The sequence below is a fragment of the Anopheles arabiensis genome, chromosome 3 (assembly GCF_016920715.1).
Source record: "Anopheles arabiensis isolate DONGOLA chromosome 3, AaraD3, whole genome shotgun sequence".
Classification (NCBI taxonomy): Eukaryota; Metazoa; Arthropoda; class Insecta; order Diptera; family Culicidae; genus Anopheles; species Anopheles arabiensis.
The window spans coordinates 62,357,874-62,379,081 of record NC_053518.1 but is presented as its reverse complement, the minus strand read 5'-3'; the positions used below and the strand labels follow the sequence as shown (position 1 = coordinate 62,379,081).

General features: G+C 45.7%; 3 protein-coding genes across 3 annotated transcripts; all 3 read left to right on the top strand.

Moving 5' to 3' along the window:
• Positions 1-279: 279 nt before the first annotated feature.
• Positions 280-7,165, top strand: LOC120904166. Its single transcript, XM_040313975.1, has 2 exons — positions 280-1,541; positions 6,809-7,165. The coding sequence occupies exons 1-2, from the start codon at positions 555-557 to the stop codon at positions 6,917-6,919; spliced, it is 1,098 nt and encodes a 365-aa protein (XP_040169909.1). The 5' UTR covers positions 280-554; the 3' UTR covers positions 6,920-7,165.
• On the top strand, positions 3,490-6,813 carry LOC120904165. Its single transcript, XM_040313973.1, has 2 exons — positions 3,490-5,561; positions 5,617-6,813. The coding sequence occupies exons 1-2, from the start codon at positions 3,957-3,959 to the stop codon at positions 5,686-5,688; spliced, it is 1,677 nt and encodes a 558-aa protein (XP_040169907.1). The 5' UTR covers positions 3,490-3,956; the 3' UTR covers positions 5,689-6,813.
• A 723-nt stretch (positions 7,166-7,888) lies between the features above and the next one.
• Positions 7,889-14,188, top strand: LOC120904050. The gene is made up of 10 exons (XM_040313771.1): positions 7,889-8,005; positions 11,583-11,630; positions 11,717-11,921; positions 12,002-12,127; positions 12,206-12,297; positions 12,389-12,537; positions 12,668-13,053; positions 13,126-13,334; positions 13,392-13,909; positions 13,976-14,188. The coding sequence occupies exons 1-10, from the start codon at positions 7,948-7,950 to the stop codon at positions 14,003-14,005; spliced, it is 1,821 nt and encodes a 606-aa protein (XP_040169705.1). The 5' UTR covers positions 7,889-7,947; the 3' UTR covers positions 14,006-14,188.
• Positions 14,189-21,208: the final 7,020 nt, after the last annotated feature.

Sequence of the window (21,208 nt, the reverse complement as noted above, 5' to 3'; positions counted from 1 at the left end):
CTCACGAGCAAGGGCATAGTAGAAAAAACTGCTTCGTAGCAAGTTACAGTGTATGTAACGGTCAATGTAGCCATCAAATTTAATAAGCTCCACATAAGTTGGTCATGTAAATCGATGAGATTCGAAACCGTCAACGGCGAAACGGTCACCGGTTTTGAACAGCATCTTTCGAATGCGTTTCGAAAGATTGCGCTTGCGTTCCGAAACGCACTTTGACCCGATAACCTCGTGTCCCCACGTCAGGTTATCGATACGTCATGTGGGGAGCGTGCGAGAGAATTTTGTGCGTAAATTCTCTCTCAGCATCCTGGGGAATCGGCTATCGTGGGCTTCGTGCGATCGATCAGCGGATCGATCGAGCATTCGTATACGTGTAGTTGAGTGGAATAAATCGTATGATTATAACGTTGTAAAGACATTCTACGTTCTAGTGTTTTTTTATCCCTTTTTGCGACTTCGTGAAAGAACATTTGGTGACCCCGACGTGATACGTTCTACGTGAAAAAGGTTAAATAATAGTGAGTTGTGCTACGTGCTAGTGAAAAGAAGGCAATATGCCGACGGAGGATCAAACAGCAGACGAAAACCAGCGGATCAAGCTGGAAGCGACTCGCCAACTGACAGGCCTAGAAAGTGCGCTGCAAAACATTTTATCGCAAGCGCGCGAAGGTAGATTGAGCCAGCAAATGGCTAAGAGTAAGGATGAGATCGCAGCGTTATTGTGGAGCGAAGGCAATAAAGCGCTGTTGCAGCTGGAAGCAATATCGGGTCCGCAACCGCGACGCGATACGTTCGTTGAGGCCTACGCGCAAGTGAAAACCGAACTGAGGAAAGTGTATGCGGTGGAAGTGCCGCCTACTCCGCAGTTAGATGTAACACTTGCATCAACCCCTTCCCGCTCCGATCACCTCCCGCGCATCGAACTTCCGAAGTTTAACGGTGATCCTTCGGAATGGCCAGCGTTCGCGGGACGGTTCGAAAAGCGGATTGTCGGTTTGACAGGTGATGCGGAGCGGTACGCGTTCCTTATAAAGTGTTTCGATCGGTGCGATATTGCGCGGAACAGTTGCGAAGCCTTCGAAAACGCTGGTATGCCCTTCGAAAGGGCATGGAGTAAGTTGGAGGAAAGGTTCTACAAGAAACGGGTAGCTTTCCTCAGCCACTTTAACTATCTCAGAGACCTTCCAAAAATGACTGTGGCGTCTTCCAACGGGCTTATGCGGATAATAGATGTGGTCGAAACATCAACCTCCGCAGCGAAGCAAATTGCAGGCGCAAGCGGACAACGGCCTAGCGTGGTGGAGGATGGAATGCTAGTGAGCCTGGTTATGTCCAAGCTAGACGATGAAACCATAACCAGAATATCCCGTAGGCTGGACGTCCACACCATTCCGACGTGGAAGGAACTGCGCGACGAGCTCGATAGGTTGTCGAGTTCGCTATACTATGAGCCGCGGAAAAGCGCCGCGTCCCGTCCTGACCGCGCTTCTACTAGTAGCAAGCGCCCAATACGTGCGGCATTCGTAGCCACGGTGGATACGGTAAGTACCAGTCAGACGCCAACCTCGCAAACCCAGCGAACTAGATACAGCTCGGTGGATCACCAGCCAGGCACGCGACGCTGCTATGCGTGCGACAAGCCGGGCCACACGGGCCCGCTGTGTCCAGAGCTGCAGGTTCGGTCGGAATGTGAACGCATCAACTACGTGATGAGCAAAGGCAAGTGCGTGAATTGCCTTTCCAGCCAGCACCCCGCTTCGCAGTGCCCCAGCAACAAAAGATGCCAAGTGTGTAGACAAAAGCATCATACTCTTTTGCACGTGAAATCTTCCGAAGCTGCGAAGTGACAACCACATTCCGTTTCGCCACCACGTGGTGTCCGGCGTCCCTGCTCCGTGCTTCCGTCGCCGCGTTCCCGCTCCGTGCCACCATCCAAAAGCACTAGTGCCGTGCTTTCAGCGATGGCCGATCCACGTGGTGTCCGACGTTCCTGCTCCGTGCTGCCGTCCCCGCGTTCCCGCTCCGATCCACGTGGTGTCCGGCGTTCCTGCTCCGTGCTGCCGTCCCCGCGTTCCCGCTCCGTGCCGCCATCCACAAGCATTCGTGCCGTGCTTTCAGCGATGGCCGATCCACGTGGTGTCCGGCGTTCCTGCTCCGTGCTTCCGTCGCCGCGTTCCCGCTCCGTGCCGCCATCCAAAAGCACTAGTGCCGTGCTTTCAGCGATGGCCGATCCACGTGGTGTCCGACGTTCCTGCTCCGTGCTACCGTCCCCGCGTTCCCGCTCCGATCCACGTGGTGTCCGGCGTTCCTGCTCCGTGCTGCCGTCCCCGCGTTCCCGCTCCGTGCCGCCATCCACAAGCACTAGTGCCGTGCTTTCAGCGATGGCCGATCCACGTGGTGTCCGGCGTTCCTGCTCCGTGCTGCCGTCCCCGCGTTCCCGCTCCGCGCCGCCATCCACAAGCATTAGTGCCGTGCTTTCAGCGATGGCCGATCCACGTGGTGTCCGGCGTTCCTGCTCCGTGCCTTCGTCGCCGCGTTCCCGCTCCGTGCCGCCATCCACAAGCATTAGTGCCGTGCTTTCAGCGATGGCCGATCTACTTGGTGTCTGGCGTTCCTGCTCCGTGCTGCCGTCCCCGCGTTCCCGCTCCGTGCCGCCATCCACAAGCATTCGTGCCGTGCTTTCAGCGATGGCCGATCCACGTGGTGTCCGGCGTTCCTGCTCCGTGCTTCCGTCGCCGCGTTCCCGCTCCGTGCCGCCATCCAAAAGCACTAGTGCCGTGCTTTCAGCGATGACCGATCCACGCGCTCGGTCCGTTTCGCCGCCGCGTGGTGTCCTGCGTTCCTGCTCCGTGCCGCCATCCACAAGCATTCGTGCCGTGCTTTCAGCGATGGCCGATCCACGTGGTGTCCGGCGTTCCTGCTCCGTGCTTCCGTCGCCGCGTTCCCGCTCCGTGCCGCCATCCAAAAGCACTAGTGCCGATCCGATCCGATGACCGATCCACGCGCTCGGTCCGTTTCGCCGCCGCGTGGTGTCCTGCGTTCCTGCTCCGTGCTGCCGTCCCCGAGTACTAGTGCCGTGCTTTCAGCGATGGCCGATCCACGCGCTCGGTCCGTTTCGTCGCCGCGTGGTGTCTTGCATTCCCGCTCTGCTCAGCCATTGCTAAGTGTGCGCGCATCTTCCCCTGCAATGGATGATGGTGGTATCGTATCCGCCTGTTCCAATCTAAGCCATCCCCTAGCAGTGAGGATGGCTCCAGCTGCCCAGCGTTCCGCTACGTGTGGTTCAATGCATCTGTCTGGCGTATCATCTCGTGACGTCTCTAACCTTGCCAACCACGTTTTTCTAGCAACTGTTGCGGTGCTTATTCAAGACGGCCTGGGGGAGTGGCAACGAATCCGTTGCCTGCTAGATTCTGGGTGCCAAATCCAAGCCATCACGGCGTCCGCTGTGAAACGGTTGAGGTTACCGTTACTGTCTGAGGAAATTACGCTAATGGGGATAAGTGGTAAACTCCCTGTATCGAATAAAATTCGTACAAAAGTCATAGCAATTAATGGATCCTACCGTTTCAGCTCCAATTTCTACGTCATACCGGAACTCAGTGCGCAACCCTATCGCACAATCAAGCAGGACGAACTGAGCCTCCCACCTGGCAAGCGACTCGCCGATGAAAACTTCAGTCATACAGGGCCAGTTGATGCGATATTAGGGGCCGGAATATGCTATGACTCGCTCGGTGCAGGACTTCATCGCTTACCTAATGGACTCACTTTACAAAACACCAAATTCGGTTGGATAGTTGGAGGGTTGCTATGCAATATGACCTCCACTAATCTCCACTCGCGGAGTTGTCATAAGGCGACCTATATTGACGACCTGGAAGTGAGCCTTGAGCGATTTTGGAAGGTGGAAGAACTGCCACCTGACGTCCCAGACCGGTTAGCTTTACAAGACCATGAGCTCGAGGAACATTTCAGAGCTCACACGAAGATTGCTGAGGATGGTCGATACGTCGTCCGGATTCCCCCTACGGGGGGAGTTGACGCAACTGGGAGACTCCATCGAACAGGCTCAACGACGATTATTATCACTCGAGCGGAAGCTGTCTCGGCATGAAGACACTTATGAGGAGTACCGAAAGTTCATGCGCGAATATCTTGAGCTAAGACACATGACCCCTGTACCGGCAGACGAACTACATAAGGTTCGATACGTAATCCCACATTCGTGTGTGATAAAACCAGATTCTACAACCACGAAGCTGCGAGTAGTCTTCGACGCGAGTGCGAAGTCCACCACTGGAATTTCGCTTAACGACCTACAAGCCATCGGGCCAGTGATACAACCGGATCTCCTTCACTTATGGTTGCATTTTCGGACGCAAACAGTGGTGGTTACAGCGGACATTGCGAAGATGTATCGCCAAATCTGGGTAGCTGACTCGGACACCTGGATGCAGTGCATATTATGGCGCGAAGATGCAAGAGATACCGCTCAAATGTATAGGCTCCGTACCGTCACTTACGGCGAGGCCTCCTCGTCGTATCTTGCGTGTAGAGCGTTATATGAGGCGGGCGAGGAAGTGCGTTCATCCAATCCGGAAATCGCTGACGCCATTCAGCGCTCATTCTACGTGGATAACCTGTCCTTGGGTGCTGCGACTCCGGACGAATTACGTGTGCTTAGCTGCGGGATTGAACGGGCACTTATGAATAGAGGAATGCCCTTACGGAAATGGGCATCCAATGTCCCTGCAGTAGTACATGATGTGCCAGAAGAACACCTTGACTCTCCGGTGCAAATCGGCGACAGACAGGCTATCAAAATGCTGGGTCTAGCGTGGTGTCCTTCAGAAGACACATTCCAGCTTATCATTGACAATGATTGCCACCTGCCCGTAAACTCCATGACCAAACGATGCTTAGTGGCAAAAATTGCCAAACTTTACGATCCAGTTGGAATCCTGCAACCCGTGATCATCACCGCAAAAATCCTCATGCAAAATCTATGGCGCGACAATCTTACATGGGACGAAACTGTACCACCTCATGCCCTTGCTAAGTGGAACGAGTTTGCGGCTCAACTACCAGTCCTTCGGCAGCTACACATCCCAAGAATGGCGCTGCCAAGTGAAGCAGAAAATAGTACCATCTATGGTTTTTGTGATGCCTCAACAAAAGCATATGGGTGTGCAATATACGTTCGCTACTTGGATGGTAATGGAGAAAGACGATCGCGACTCCTATGTGCCAAGTCAAGAGTTGCACCGCTGAAGGAACTGACTTTGCCCAGACTAGAACTACAAGCAGCACTCTTGCTAGCTGAACTCTACGTGAAAATAAGGGACGTATTCGGCACCCGAGTCCAACAAACTAGATGGTGGACTGACTCGCAAGTCGTATTAGCCTGGATACGTTCCGATAATTCGAAATTAGACGTCTTCGTAAAAAATCGAGTATCCAAGATATGCGCTGCGACCAATGCATGTGATTGGCACTATGTGCCAACAAAGCTAAACCCGGCAGACATCGTATCCAGGGGACTTCCAGCTAGCAAATTGGTGAGAGGGGAAAATATGAAATTCTGGTTAAACGGTCCGAATTTTATCATTACAGATTCCTGCCCACAAACCAATGATGGTTACGAGACCATATCAGAAGAGGTTGCAGCCCCACCACAAGCTTTAGCGGCAACCGTAGGCCCCGCTTGTGAAGATTTGATAGCTCAATATAAGTACCACAATTCCTTCATTAAGACGAGGCGACATTTCGCATGGCTTAGCAGAATCATCCACAACTTCAAAGTTAATTCTGCCAGGCTCCGTGTGACCTCTTCTACGGTGGAAAGAAAAACCGGTCCCTTGCTGCTGGACGAATTGGAATCCGGACTTCAATTGTTGCTACGGGTAATGCAGGCCACAGCATTCCCCAATGAGGTACGAGAAATGCACGAATCTGGACAGGTTAGCTCAAAAGGTCCTCTTCAGCACCTTAACCCGATCGTTCGAGACAACCTGATACGCGTGAAGGGACGATTGGAGAACGCAGAAATGACGGATGATGCGAGAGTGCCGATCTTAGTGCCGAAATCACATCCCTTTTCTCGCACTATTGTACGGTACCTTCATGAATACAATCACCACGCCGGTACGGACCTAGTTATGGCAGAATTTCGGGCAAGGTTCTGGATGCGAGATCTTCGACGCACAGTTATCGGTGTGACATCGCGATGTATCGTATGTATACGAGCCAGACCTAAACAATTCGTGCAGCAAATGGGCCAATTGCCTGCTGCCCGGGTAACTGTGTCACCCGCTTTCACCCACACGGGGGTGGACTTATGTGGACCTTTCTACGTCATCCCTCACACCAGATCGACACGGCGGATAGAAGTCTACGCGTGCATATTCGTCTGCTTTGCTACCAAGGCAATTCATCTGGAAGTGGTGGAAAACCTGTCAACGTCTGCTTTCATCTCAGCACTGATTCGTTTCGTGTCCCTTCGTGGCAGACCAGACACGATATATTCAGATAACGGCCGAAACTTCGTTGGAGCAGCCAAAGAGTTGCGCCTGCTACGTGAAGCCTACAACAACCGCGCCTTCCAGGACGAGATAGTGAATCTAGCTGCCGAAAAGGGGATACGGTTCTCCTTCATTCCGCCGCGGAGCCCGAATTTCGGCGGCCTTTGGGAGGCCAACATTAAAGTGGCCAAACGCCTTTTCAAGGCTGCAGCGAGGGGCGCCCATCTCAAATTGGTTGAGTTGCAAACGTTACTCTATCAAATTTCATCAATTCTCAATTCCAGGCCACTTACTGCTGTCCATGCCAATCCTGGCTCCGTCGAAGCGCTCACTCCAGCACACTTTTTGATCGCGCGGGCCTCATTCTCTATTCCTGCTACCATCCAAAACGATGATACGGACGGTGTCAAGACGAGATGGAAGCGCGTGCAAAAATTGTCCCAGCAATTTTGGTCTCGCTGGCAAGCCGATTACCTGTCCCAGCTACGATGCCACGCCAAATGGACAAAACGAACTTCGAACGTGCAAGTTGGGCAGGTTGTACTGGTTGGAGACGACAACCTTCCGGTCGGTCGATGGCCCATGGGGATAGTTACGAGAACTTATGTGGGACCTGACGATATGGTACGCGTTGCTGACATTCGGACGGCAAGCAGCGGTACTTACAAGCGAAACGTGAGGCTGTTGGCTCCGCTTCCGATAGACGCCACAGAGAAGGACGCCGACGAGACACCGGCTGACCTGCTGGCCCTATCCACCGAGAAAACAGATGAAATTGGCCAGCGTGGATCCCAGCATACGATGCATAATGCGATCTCTGAACTTGAGGATGACCAACCACCTTCGTGCAGCGTTTGGGACGGCCGACTGCGTCCCAAAGGGGGGAGAAATGGTCATGTAAATCGATGAGATTCGAAACCGTCAACGGCGAAACGGTCACCGGTTTTGAACAGCATCTTTCGAATGCGTTTCGAAAGATTGCGCTTGCGTTCCGAAACGCACTTTGACCCGATAACCTCGTGTCCCCACGTCAGGTTATCGATACGTCATGTGGGAGCGTGCGTGAGAGAGAATTTTGTGCGTAAATTCTCTCTCAGCATCCTGGGGAATCGGCTATCGTGGGCTTCGTGCGATCGATCAGCGGATCGATCGAGCATTCGTATACGTGTAGTTGAGTGGAATAAATCGTATGATTATAACGTTGTAAAGACATTCTACGTTCTAGTGTTTTTTTATCCCTTTTTGCGACTTCGTGAAAGAACATAAGTCATAATCAATATCAACTGCACTCATTATCATGAATTATGGTCAAAGTTCATTTCCGGATGCGTGGATGCAGTATAAATCAGAAAGCAACAGTTCATTCAACGTGTAACGTACCCTTTGAATTATCAGTCAGTCTTAGTTTTGTCTCTGGTTGAAGATGTCAGCATATATTTCTGTGCTTATAAGCGTGATCGTTTTAGGTTTAACAGCGCAAGGTAAGTGAAAATGTGTTTTTTATTCATTCCCCTCTTTACATCAAGAAAAAATCTTAGCTCAAAATCTAAGAATCTTCTTTGCAAGTCATTTGTTGCTTGCATGTAACTTCTCCCGAGTATTCTCGGTAGAGTTGATATTTAAAAAAGTTTATCTGGTTTATATGAAGCATTGGTTATAGTTCTTTCGTAAAGATTAGTGATACGGAAAAATAAAAACATTCGCTGGCCATAGGTTTCTGGTGACAGGATAGTGTCGATGCTGGTGTCTATCAGGATACGTTCCGCAGTGTAACCATTACATTTGGTTAAGATGTAGTAGACGATGATGTCATAGAGGAGGGCTGGATTTATGAAATTATAAAGTGTAGGTATGCCGGGTGTGTTCATCCAAAAACATGATAGTTCTCTTTTATGGATAGCCTGTCCAAGATGATGTTGTGGTCTTGGTGGTTCTCAATAAAGAACATAATAAGGCCGAAGTCAAATGAAGTCACGGCGTGGAAGAGTGTTATGGTAGCAGGACGGGTTTTAGCGTCCTGCGTTCGCTAGTCGAACTGCTATGTCGTTTTCTTAAATTCCTGTGTGACCACAGCCAGTCCATGAGTCCGAAGTATTTTTTTATCGTTCAACCGATTGTGGTAAATACCAGCACTAGGGACGACTACCGATTTTAATGAATTTGGTGACTGAAGGAAGAGTTGATTATGCCATCATGGAAAAATCGGCATTTGCCCAATGCATAAGGACATGGGGCGGTCCCGTCGTACAGTCGTTAACTCGAACGATTCAATAACATGCCTACACGGGTTCAAGCCTACAATGGACCGTCCCTCCGTAGCGAAGATTGACTATCCGGCTGCGTGGTAATGGATAGAGTCTTGAAAGCTTGTATAGGCCGGCATGTCCGCGTAGAACGTTACTCCCAATAGAAGTAGAAGATGATAAGGGCCGATGCTTTGATGTTTTTCTCCATCATTCCTATTGCAGCTGCTACTATCTTGTAGGTTTTGATGTGGTGGAGAGGTTAAAGTCCACTTTCACACAGAAGTTATGGGGCTTGTAATGAATGCCCCGGTAGCACAGAAGCCAACTGTTGATGATTTGTAGCTGTGTTTGAAAGGAGGCGCGACGTTAACCAGTACCCAGTGTATCGATTAGCATGGTGGCTGTTCCTTTGCCATCCTTAATGCCTGCGGAAGGCGATGGACTCTCCCAAAAGGGGGATATTATATACCACTAATTGCTTGTCTTTTTGGTTTTGGTCTTGGTACTTTCCGTGTCTTCAGTATCTGATGATGAGTAATTTCGTTCGATCTCAATCTTTTTCCAGTGTGTGTGTCATTACAGGGTTTTCGATGATATTATTGACATGTTCATCGAGTTGTTGATTCGTTCGAGCATATAATTGACTCTTTCAGCCTCTCTTGGTCAACTGCTCAGCATGATCCAAATTTGCCATTTCTGCACTATGAACCACTTACGCGGTTGGCTCTCTCCGCTCTATTTACGGACGGGATGCATCATAGCTGACTTTTCCAGCTCAATGGTCATCTTAACACCAGCGGACGCGTTTAAAACCTGGTATTTGTGAATAGTGCTGTTGCTTCTGTTTGCCTTCCGCTAGAATTTTGCCTCATCCCGGTGTTAGCAATTAACGCCTAACATCCTGCGCTTGAGTTGGCTATCCCGGTACCACGAGAGAATTCAGCCGTTGCTGCGCTATCACCACGCCTTCACTACGCGCGGACGGACTTTAACAGTATTCTACCGATGATCGCCTCGTTCGCGGATGTCTTCGATTGTTCCCATTACGCCAATCTTGATCTCGCCGTAGTTGAGCGGTTCATGTCGCAAGCCCTTAACGAGTGCACCCCGGTTAAATGACCTAAACGAGACCCTCCCTGGGGTGACCGAACGCTGCGCAGGCTCAAAACGGCTAAGACTGCTGCATATCGTGATTATCTGTTGCGTGTCCCGCATTAATGCGCTATTACAGGGGTTTCGATGATAACAGGTTGGCTGATAAGTCCCCGGTCTGACACATAGATGGCGCCGCTAGTATTAAATGCATATTATTTTTATATAGTACCAACCTTCAAATGATTCGTGTCAAAATTTGACGTCTGTATGTCAATTAGTTTGTGAGACAGAGCGTCTTTTGTCAAGCAACTTTTGTTATTGTGAAAAAAAAAATGGAAAAAAAGGAATTTCGGGTTTTGATAAAATACTGTTTTTTTTTAAGGGAAAAAATACAGTGGAAGCAAAAACTTGGCTTGATAATGAGTTTTCGGACTCTGCCCCAGGGAAATCAACAATAATTGAATGGTATGCAAAATTCAAGCGTGGTGAAATGAGCATGGAGAACGGTGAACGCAGTGGACGCCCGAAAGAGGTGGTTACCGACGAAAACATAAAAAAAACCACAAAATGATTCTGAATGACCGTAAAATGACCGTAAAGATATCAAAGGAACGTGTTGGTCATGTCATTCATCAATATTTGGATATGTGGAAGCTCTGTGCAAAATGGGTGCCGCGCGAGCTCACATTTGACCAAAAACACCAACGTGTTGATGATTCTGAGCGGTGTTTGCAGCTGTTAACTCGTAATACACCCGAGTTTTTGCGTCGAATGTGTGACAATGGATGAAACATGGCTCCATCACTACACTCCTGAGTCCAATCGACAGTCGGCTCAGTGGACAGCGACCGGTGAACCGGCTCCGAAGCGTGGAAAGACTCAAAAGTCCGCTGGCAAAGTAATGGCCTCTGTTTTTTGGGATGCGCATGGAATAATTTTTATCGATTATCTTGAGAAGGGAAAAACCATCAACAGTGACTATTATATGGCGTTATCGGAGCGTTTGAAGGTCGAAATCGCGGCAAAACGGCCCCATATCAAGAAGAAAAAAGTGTTGTTCCACCAAGACAACGCACCGTGCCACAAGTCATTGAGAACGATGACAAAAATTCATGAATTGGGCTTCGAATTGCTTCCCCACCCACCATATTCTCCAGATCTAGCCCACAGTGACTTTTTCTTGTTCTCAGACCTCAAAAAGATGCTTGCAGGAAAAAAATTTGGCTGCAATGAAGAGGTGGTCGCTGAAACTGAGGCCTATTTTGAGGCGAAACCGAAGGAGTACTACCAAAATGGTATCAAAAAATTGGAAGGTCGTTATAATCGTTGTATCGCTCTTGAAGGGAACTATGTTGAACAATAAAAACGAATTTTGACAAAAAATGTGTTTTTTTTTGTTAGACCGGGGACTTATCAGACAACCTGTTATTATTGACATGTTCAGCAAGTTGATTCGTTCGAGAATATAATTGACTCTCTCAGCGAGATATTGAATTGTTCGGATGCAGGCATTAATATTTTCGGCGATACTATTGAGCTATCGTTTGTTTTGTTTACACCCTGTGCCAAAGCGTGTAATTTTTTATTCCTAGATGTCCTATCAGCAGTCAATGTTAATGGCAGTCAATGTATTGTCAATGGTATTTGGGGTAATGGTTTGTAATCAGTAAATTATTAGCATGATTATTCTATCCAAATCTTTCCATTTTCGTTACAGTCACCGCGAATTCACAGTTTACGCTTTATCAAAATGGGGAAAGTGTTGGTAAATAGGCTTGTTATATCAGTTAGTCTATGTGTATTAGTTTGAATTGATGAAACAAATCTTTATATTTAATATTTTTTTGGCAGACAAAAAAGACGTATATCTTAACAGATATAAAAGGCAGGAAGCTACGCATAACATTTCTACATACCAAGACGCTGATCATAAATTGTACAAAGAACTTCCGTTTTTAGTTTTCGTAGAAACTGAAGTGCCGGGAATTGTAAATCCAGGGATATTAATATCAGAAAATTTTGTTCTGATACCGGCCCACCTAATAAAACGAAATATGTAGTGTATTATCTCCATAGAATAGGTTGTTACAACAATGAGTAATTATTTAATTAATTCACTATCTTACATAATTACAGCAAAGTTACATTTGTACTTATCGCTAGAGAACGTTTTACAATATCAAAGAAAATTCGTCATCCTATGTACCGTGGGAAACAAAAGCATTTTGACATTGGATTGCTAAAGCTCGAAAATAACGTCAAGTAAGTTTTTCTAATCTACGAATTCTTTCAAATTAGTTATGTTAAACATTTCAAACTCTTATTTAATATTCCCTGTAGCTTACAAAGCAATGTTTTACCCGCTTGTCTATGGCCGAATGATGAAAAAAGCAACGCTGAGTTGATAGTCGCTAGATGGAATCATCGCGAAGGTATGTTGTTCAAAGAAAAATTTACAAACATCTTTTCTTGACTAATTATCTACTATCCTTGTTTTTTTTTATTTTTTTTTATTACTGCCAGGCATATCATCATTAACGAAGCAAACGGAGATCGTTGTAAAGGATTTTAGAAGTTGCATTTCCTTCTTTGACCCAAATATCCTTGCAGCAAATAATATATCATTTTTAGATCATCAGATGTGTATCGTCAACGAAATGGAGGACGCAACGGTATGGTTGACTTTACTTAAAATAACCAATATACTTGTCAAATTAAAGTAGAAATAATAAAGTTGAACCTGAGTAACAATGTATAACAAGAGCGTTCTGTATGCATTTGTATCTATTCGTTTCTTTTCAGGATTTGAGTGGTGGACCGTTGTACATGGATTTGGTTCATGACGATCATATTGTTCCATTTGTGATTGGAATAGCTTCAACGGCCACAGGAGCTAATTTGTACGATGTCGATATATTCACAAAACTCTCCAAACTTGGTAATTGGATTGCCGAAACAATGCGCGAGGAAGGTGAAGAAGTATCGTTTGAACCATTAGAATGCGCCAAACGTCATTTACAGTATCGACGTCAAATTAACGGTTCTAAATTATTCGATTCGAGCAACTCTATTGACTACATGGTATCCATTCACGGCAATCCAGATACAAATCAGATAATCAAATGTACTGGAGCATTAATCGGAAAAGATGTCGTGGTCACATTGGCACAGTGTGTGATTAATTTCATGTGAGCACATAAGTTGAAACTTTATATGAAAAGCTTTCAGCAAATAATATCGTTATGGTAATCTCTTTCCAGGCCTTATTCATCCTATGTGGTTTTGGACGATCGATCAACCATCAACGTAAAACATATCATCATACATCCTAACTACACGGCCAATACTCTTTATAATAATATAGCAATATTAAAGCTTGTGTCGGAAGCATCTATTACTCCCGCTCAAATAGCAGCAATTCACTCAAAACATAATAAAATAACCTTGTACGCTACTGACGGATCAAAAGGCAAGCTGTTTTATGGAAAGGCTACATACATTATTTAATGATGCATTTTCTCTACAGATAAGCACTACTTCTCCGTCAATGGACTTTCACTCAAGTTCAGTGACGAATGCGTCCTTTCCGACGACCACCGTTTTCTACTCCTAGAAGGATTGCAGCCGGAGCATATGTGTCTCCAAAGCGAATATTCACTTGTTCCAGGAAGCTGCGAGGCACACCCAAGTGCAGTTGTATATTGGGAGCGGTATAGTACAAAATACTTGGTAGGGTTATACATGGATGGGAGACACTGTGGCTTTGGAGAACAAGCAATCGGTATTTACATTTATGAGCATAATCTCTGGATAAACTCGGTGATTACTTCACCATTAAGCAAGTCACGCGAGTATATCGATCCTTTCTTGAATCTATCAGTTGTATGTTCGTATGCAAATGGAAGGAGAGGTACATGCGTGAACCAAACGAGCTGTCCGAATGTGCGCCAACGGATGGAAAATAATTTGCCTATATTCTACTGCAAGAACAGAGCAGTAGTTTGCTGTCTCTCAGATTCTGAAACACAACTGGAAGCGGAACATGTAAGTGAACTGTTACAATATGGATGCTGCTAAATCATTGAACCTTACGTTGTGTTTTTGTTTCAGGAAATAACGTTTGCGATAAATCGCTGTTAGACACCACTCTTATTGTAAATCGACGAATAATATTACACATATGATTACATTACCATGCTTTGTTTACTCATTAGATTATAAGAAACATAATCAAACTCTGTATAATATTTCAGGGGATCAATTTTGCAATTTTGCACCATTAAAACTAAATATAATTTGGCTGAATGATCATCTCAACATAAAGATGTTTCTATTATTCTCAATAAAGAGCATGAATCCTGTTCAGGCAGAATTCAGCCACCTTTTTTATTTATAATATGGTCACCAATTGTGCTACATGAACCTTTTTCATAGTTATTTGAAGGTATTGGAGTAAAGTAAAATATTTGAAAATAATTTAACAAACATTAAAAAACAATCGAGAAAACTACTAAAAGACCTTTACAAATTGCTTACAACTAGAAGCTTAATAAGATGATACATCGGTTGTGTGGAATCTAATGATAGGCATCGTCGGATAAGTCGTTGCATTCATCTCTATAACAACATAATGAAATGTCAATGGAATACCTTTCGTTTGAAGCCAAAACACCGAGAAAGGCCTACATTCGCATAACCGCTTAGGGCCTTCACTCGTGTTAATCCGCCATTGCTTAGGGGAAAGCGTGACAAAATGGGCAAGTGGGGTAATATGGGTACCCTCTATTTAAGCATTATTTCACTACTATTTTACTCAAAATGTATTCATCAGAGTGTACTATTCACACCATGTAAGTTTCATAACCCGTACATAACAAATAACTAAGAAAAATGCAAAATAAGCTAAGAAAAATGCTAAGAAAAATGCAACACGCTTAGCTGCAACCCAGCATGCTTCAGTAGGATTACTAACATTACGACCAAGTATTCCCGTACTTATAGCAATAGCTGGTCGCGTACACAACGATATGTATAGAAGAGCACCAACAAGACTTCTAAATTGAGTAGTGTCTTTCAAAATAGAGCTTGAGTCTTGCTGCTTAAAAAATCCTTCATCCATCGGAGTTTTCTCAGTTATTGCTTCGCTCAATCCGAACTTACGAATCAATTTTTCAATGTAACCTTCGAGGCTAACGCTGTAGTTACCTTTTTCACATTTAACCTCCATTCCCAAAAAGTAACTAACTGGTCCCTGGTCCGTCATTTCGAAATGTTCGGTTAAAGCGTTATACACAGAATCAATGAGAGTCTCGTCCACACAACCGACTATCATATCATCCATGTACACTAAAATGTAGACTCTTTTTCCATCTTCGGTTCTAATGTACAGACACTGATCAGCAGCATCAAATGTTGCAAGTCAATCTCTAGCAGAACACCGTGCTGTTTCTGGTTCTAACATCGAGCTGATTGTTTCAGACCATAATTTTTGCCTTTTATCTCGTATTCAGGTTGTTGCATAAAAAGCTCCTGATCTAGATCACCATATATATAGGCCGTTTTAATATCTAAATGCCGTAATTTCATCTGTATTTTAGAAGTTATAGCGAGCATCAAACGAAATGTTGAATGGCTTGTGACCAGAGCAAATACTTGATCATAGTCTTCGCCAAATTGCTGGGAATAGGCTTGCGCCACTAGACGAGCTTTGTGTTTGATTACTTGTCCAGCTGCATTTCTCTTCAACTTAAAAATCCAGCGGCAACCAACAACCTTTCTGCCAGCAGGTAGCTCTACCAATGCATCACATTTTCCGTTTTCTTCGTGTGATTTCAGCTCATTTTTCATTGCCGATATCCAATTTTTCGCGCGCTTCACAGACGAAAACTTCTTTCAAATTTCTGGGTTCTTCATTTTGTTCAGAAGATCCCGCCATATAACTTTCCTCCCTGAATCGAACAGGTGCCATGCCTTTTGTAGTTCGCATAGATCTTCGTACACTTTGATGCATTTCAATAGCCCCTGGTTCATCTGATAGTTCGGCATCAGATGCACTGTTGTATGGTGTAACATCAAGTTCCTCTACGGTATCGTTCACGTTCGATTCCCTAATGCAGGAGGATTCAGCAGAAGCCTCCATTTGAACGATGTTTTCTCTCATGGTAGTTTCTTCTGCGCGACATAATGAAGGAGTTGGTCTAAGTGGCAGTACCGCTACTCCTCCTGATGTCGTTGGTTTCGGTTTTGTTCCAATTTTCTCAACCACGCATTGTTCTATAAAATTTGCGTCACGACTAATGATGATTGTTTTCGTCTCTAGGTCTACGAATGGATAGGCCTTCTGATTTTCCGAGTATCCGACGAACACCAACTTTTCAGCATTTTTATCCAACTTACGCCGTTTTTCTTTAGGAATGTGTACGAAAGCTTCTGAACCAAATACTCGAAGATGTTCATACGAAGGATTCTTTCCGTACCACATTTTGTAAGGTGTCGATTACAGTAAGGAGGATGGCAAGCGATTTTGTAAATAATTGGCAGTAGTGATCGCTTCACCCCACAACACCTTGTCCATGTTTGATTCTGCCAACATGTATCTCATCATCTCAACGAGGTACCGGTTCTTACGTTCAGCACCGCCGTTTTGTTGTGGAAAATATAGGGCAGTTTGTTGATGCACGATGCTGTGATCTACGAAAAATTCCTTTAAAGAATTGCTCCTGTACTCACCACCACTATCCGATCTAATGACTTTAGGATAGTGTCCAAACTGTGTTCATCATTCATATCACATTTCTGGGTCCTGTTTTTGAGTTCGTTTACAGTTCTTCCCTTAACTGCTATGGCCATGTCGTCGGCGAAGAGAAATAGTTTACAACCTTGAGGAAGAGGTGGTAGGTCTGATAGGTATATCATGAAGAGTGTGAGCGCCAGAATACTTCCTTGAGGAATTCCAGCCGGAATGATGGTGTTTCCAGAGGACTGCTTAACTAACGAGACTCGAAAGGATATCTGGCACAGATAACTCCGAATCACTTTAATGATGAAGGTTGGAATTCCCTTGTTGATCATTTATGAGAGCAGCCCATCATGTCACACGTTGTCAAAAGCTTTTTCAAAGTCTAGCATAATAACAGCTGTGAACCTTGCATGTTGTTTGTTGTGCTTTGGGAGGAAGGATACGCAGTTCATCGATTATCTCTCTCGGGTCAGTCGGATGAACTACGCGAAGGAATTAAGTCGCAACAATAAAGGTTGTGCGTACAGGAAATTTACCGTGTTTATTGCGATAGAAAATATCCGCTGAGATATCACAGCTTGTGTACTCATTTTATGTCGGAATCAATATACAGAAATACATTAGGCACATTTAACACATTCAATTATATTGTTTCATTGAAAACTATCTCATTTCAGCTTAATTTGGAGACAAATGTGCTGAGCTGTTGTAAAACACTTTTGCTTAATAATTCTTATTGTGTTATCCGAGCTTGTTGCGCACGCGAAAAGGGTTTTTGGAACGCTTAGTACAGGCGTAGTACACGCTGGCTGTAACGCAAAGAAAAGAACGCATCGATCGATTTGTAGCTATTAAAATTTTTATTCGTAAGCATATATCCTATTTTTTCTCTTTACACTTTTCTATTACAGGTGTCCCCGAGAAACGGCTGTATTTGGGACCGAACAAATGTCCCAAAGCAAGGCGTAAGTCGAAAAAGTCATATGTCGAATATCTATGAATATAAAGTGTATAACCGAAATTGAAGAGATGCAATCTATGATATGGTGTATTTTATTTAAAATAATGTTCGATAATGTAATATTTATATTCCAAAAGCCGTACACAATAAAAATATTCAAGATTGGGTAGTTATGAAATCTTTGGAAATGTGTGTATAACGGTTATCACTCAGAAATTTAAAAAAAATACATCCATTTTGTTGGCACGATGTGCACCTCGTGCAGATTAGCTGCCGCAATATTTACAAAACAACGAGCTGTCAAGGACAGCTCGAATAATTCGTAAAAGAAACTCCAGATGGCGTTGTGAGTTAGATAAGGACGAACAGATATCCCCAAAATGAGACAACTGGCTGAGCTGTTAAATAGGGCCAATAAGGGAAAACTTCGACATAGGTCGCTAAACGAGGTTACTTAGGGTCAAGTAGATCAGCTGGTCTGAAACAATGCGCCATTGAAGACGGCGTTTAGTTGCAAAATATATAGGAGAAAAGACAGACCAATTTTTGAACTGATCGGCGGAACCCTGAACACGCGAGCGACAGTTACAAAAATTCTGTAGCGGCAACTGAAATAAACATAAAGCTACACCCGTGGCAACATTCAAAAATTGTTTCGATATTTTCTTCGAAAATAAAGTCCCTACCAGTGTTCGTCGCGATGAGTACGAGTTTTAATCGTGGTGGCTGCGAGCGGCATAATAACGTGACTATGGTGCTGTGCAAAAAATGCCATAAGTGGTACCTTCGATAAGCGGCACTGGCACGACTTATCGAAGTGCAACAATTAGAGAAGGAAATAGCTCTGAAAGAATTCGAGCTTAAAATGGCGAACCTGAAGCATAAACAGGAAAGAATTATGCTTCAAATCGAGGAGGCAAAAAGATCGAAGCGATCTTTCGCAAATAGCTCCTCGAATATGAAGCAGAGTGCACGCGAGCAGCAGCAGTGTAACGCAGCAGCGAACGTTTGTGAAGTGGTTGAGAGAGTGTGCATCGGAACGGTACCAGCAAACCCTGCGGCAGTAGCAATCGTGGAAGCAACAGCTCGTACCGAACAACACGCGTCGGCGCAACCCAGCCACAAAACTGCTCTGCTGCCAACGCACGCACGCAACTAGGCTGCGAAACGCGGGACAACACGCTCCCTCATGAGACGGTCCAATCTGGAGGAGCAGAACCGTTGACGAACATTTATGCGTTGAGATCCATGGTACCGAGGGTACCATTCTGCATAGTGTCCGCCAGAAACCAACCTTCTTGGAGAGATGGTTCGAGCGTGAGCAAGGAAGGATCGGCGAATGCGACGGGAGGCGACAACAGGCAATACGAGTTCGCCAATACTCGTAGTAGCATAAAGCTAAGTTGGCCGCCTCAAGAACTTTTCTTCACCTCATTAATGAACCCTTTTGCTCACTTTCAGGGACTGTCGATACCGCCGTTCCTGAAAGGGGAGCCGAAGTTGATGATCGAAACGATACACACCGATCTGACAGCACAACCCGAGATAGGCAGCACTGGCGTATCGGCTAGCGATAGAAGCCGGTTGAGATGGTCGGGCTACAGTTTCGGCAGCTTTGTCGGGGCCACATTCAGACAGAAGCTAGTGCGGTGCTTTAATAACGGCGTACAATTCCTGCGTACAACGACTCTAAAAGAGAAGAATGCAACTGATCATTTTTGAACTGATCGGCGGAACCCTGAACACGCGAGCGACAGTTACAAAAATTCTGTAGCGGCAACTGAAATAAACATAAAGCTACACCCGTGGCAACACATTTCTTGTATATTATTATTTGTATATTTATTGAATGATCGACGGACCTCAAGAGCCCTCTCGATATATGTAAGGGTACAATAGGAATAAAACATAAATAGTCACACGCTTTACAATAACACAATAATAACAACAATAACAATTACAAGCACGCTAAAGATTCTGGCGAGAGGCGCGAAGTAAATTAATGCGACTCAACACATTTGCCATCGTCATGCCGGGCTCATACGCATCAGATTCCGCATTCAGAGCAAGACATATACGCAAAAACGGGTCTCGGGAGGCGAAGGCGGTCCTTGTCTCTGGGATAGCCAGCATCGCCCGAGGGCGGAGAGTTCTTGCGGGCACGTACAGCTGTATCGACGAGAGCAAAACTGGACAATCGATGCTACCATTGAGAAGCCCAACGATAAAAGTCAGCCTAGCATTTCGTATTCGGTCGTCGAGTTGGGATAACCCGAGCAACAAACACCTTGTTGTGTAGTTGTTGTTGCTGCCCCACGAACGGAGCGCGAAACGGGTAGCCCTACGCTGGATGGACTCCAAGCGCGCAACCCCCCGAACAGAGGAGGGCCACCACACAACGCTGCCATACTCCAGCACTGATCGAATAAGAGCACAATAAAGAGTTTTGGTGCAGATTGGGTCAGAGAGCTCGCGAGTCATGTTAACGACTAAACCTAACAATTGACTGCATCTTGTCACAACGTGATCAAGGTGTTGCTCAAACGTGAGTCTCGCGTCGACGAAAACACCCAAGTCCTTGACACAATCGACTCTCTGCAAAGTTTGCCCGTTTGGCGTGTAGTCGAAATGCACTGGAGAGCGAGAACGGCTGATGGTGATGGTAACACACTTATCAACACAAATGGTTAAGGAGTTTCGCGTGCACTAGTTATCGAATTCTTCTAGTGAAGCCTGGAGTATGCGATGGTTGTCTGGTCCCTGGATTTGCCGAAAGATTTTGGTGTCGTCCGCATAGAGCAGGTGATTATCCGCAGGAAGGATCGTGGAGACATCATTTATATAAAGGACAAATAGTAAAGGTCCCAGATTGCTGCCTTGAGGGACGCCAGAAGAAGCACGGAGGGATCTAGATAAATGGGGCCCCATCCTAACGGAATAAGTGCGGTCCATTAGGTATGATCTCAGCCAAGCAACTAGGGGATCTGCGAGGCCAAGTCTGTCGAGTTTTGCTAGTAATATGACGTGAGATATCCTATCGAAGGCGGCTTTTAAATCGGTGTAAATGACATCTACTTGAAGGCGAGCATCAATGGATTTATGGCAGCTGCTGACGAATTGCATAAGGTTTGTGGTTGTTGATCTATTAGGGACAAATCCGTGCTGATTCGGGTTGATGTAATTGCGGGCAGAGGCCAGTAACGGTTCATAAACAAGCAGCTCGAGCACTTTTGCAATGGCCCCTAGCGATGTAATGCCGCGATAGTTAGAAGCCTCATTCTTGCAGCCTTTCTTATGGATTGGTGTTAACCATGAGACCTTCCAGGAGACAGGAAAGGTGCATGAACGTAGTGATTCCTCGAAGATTTTTACTAGTATCGGAGCAATCGACGCAGTGCACTTTTTCAGGATCACTGCCGGGATGCCATCAGGGCCGGCGGTGTAGGACATCTTTAGGCGGTCTATGGCGCGGGTGACTGACGAGGTATTAATGACCGGAAGCATGGGACGAAGTGCATCTGCGGGTGTGTTAGTAAGTGCAGCATGAAGAGCCTCGGGGTGCATGTTTTCAGAAACAAAAGTGTCCTCAAAACGTGTAGCAAACAAATCGCACATATCTGGGAGTGTGCAAGCTTGGTTCCTC

What these genes read in the sequence shown, in the direction of transcription:
- LOC120904166 (XM_040313975.1), top strand. Translation starts at nt 555, where the DNA reads ATGCCGACGGAGGATCAAACAGCAGACGAAAACCAGCGGATCAAGCTG. An exon ending in TCGTAGCCACGGTGGATACG is followed by an intron (nt 1,542 to 6,808) that starts GTAAGTACCAGT and finishes TCTCAATTCCAG; the next exon opens with GCCACTTACTGCTGTCCATG.
- LOC120904050 (XM_040313771.1), top strand. Translation starts at nt 7,948, where the DNA reads ATGTCAGCATATATTTCTGTGCTTATAAGCGTGATCGTTTTAGGTTTA. An exon ending in ACGAAATGGAGGACGCAACG is followed by an intron (nt 12,538 to 12,667) that starts GTATGGTTGACT and finishes GTTTCTTTTCAG; the next exon opens with GATTTGAGTGGTGGACCGTT. An exon ending in CAGTGTGTGATTAATTTCAT is followed by an intron (nt 13,054 to 13,125) that starts GTGAGCACATAA and finishes ATCTCTTTCCAG; the next exon opens with GCCTTATTCATCCTATGTGG.
- LOC120904165 (XM_040313973.1), top strand. Translation starts at nt 3,957, where the DNA reads ATGAGCTCGAGGAACATTTCAGAGCTCACACGAAGATTGCTGAGGATG. An exon ending in GACTTCCAGCTAGCAAATTG is followed by an intron (nt 5,562 to 5,616) that starts GTGAGAGGGGAA and finishes TTATCATTACAG; the next exon opens with ATTCCTGCCCACAAACCAAT.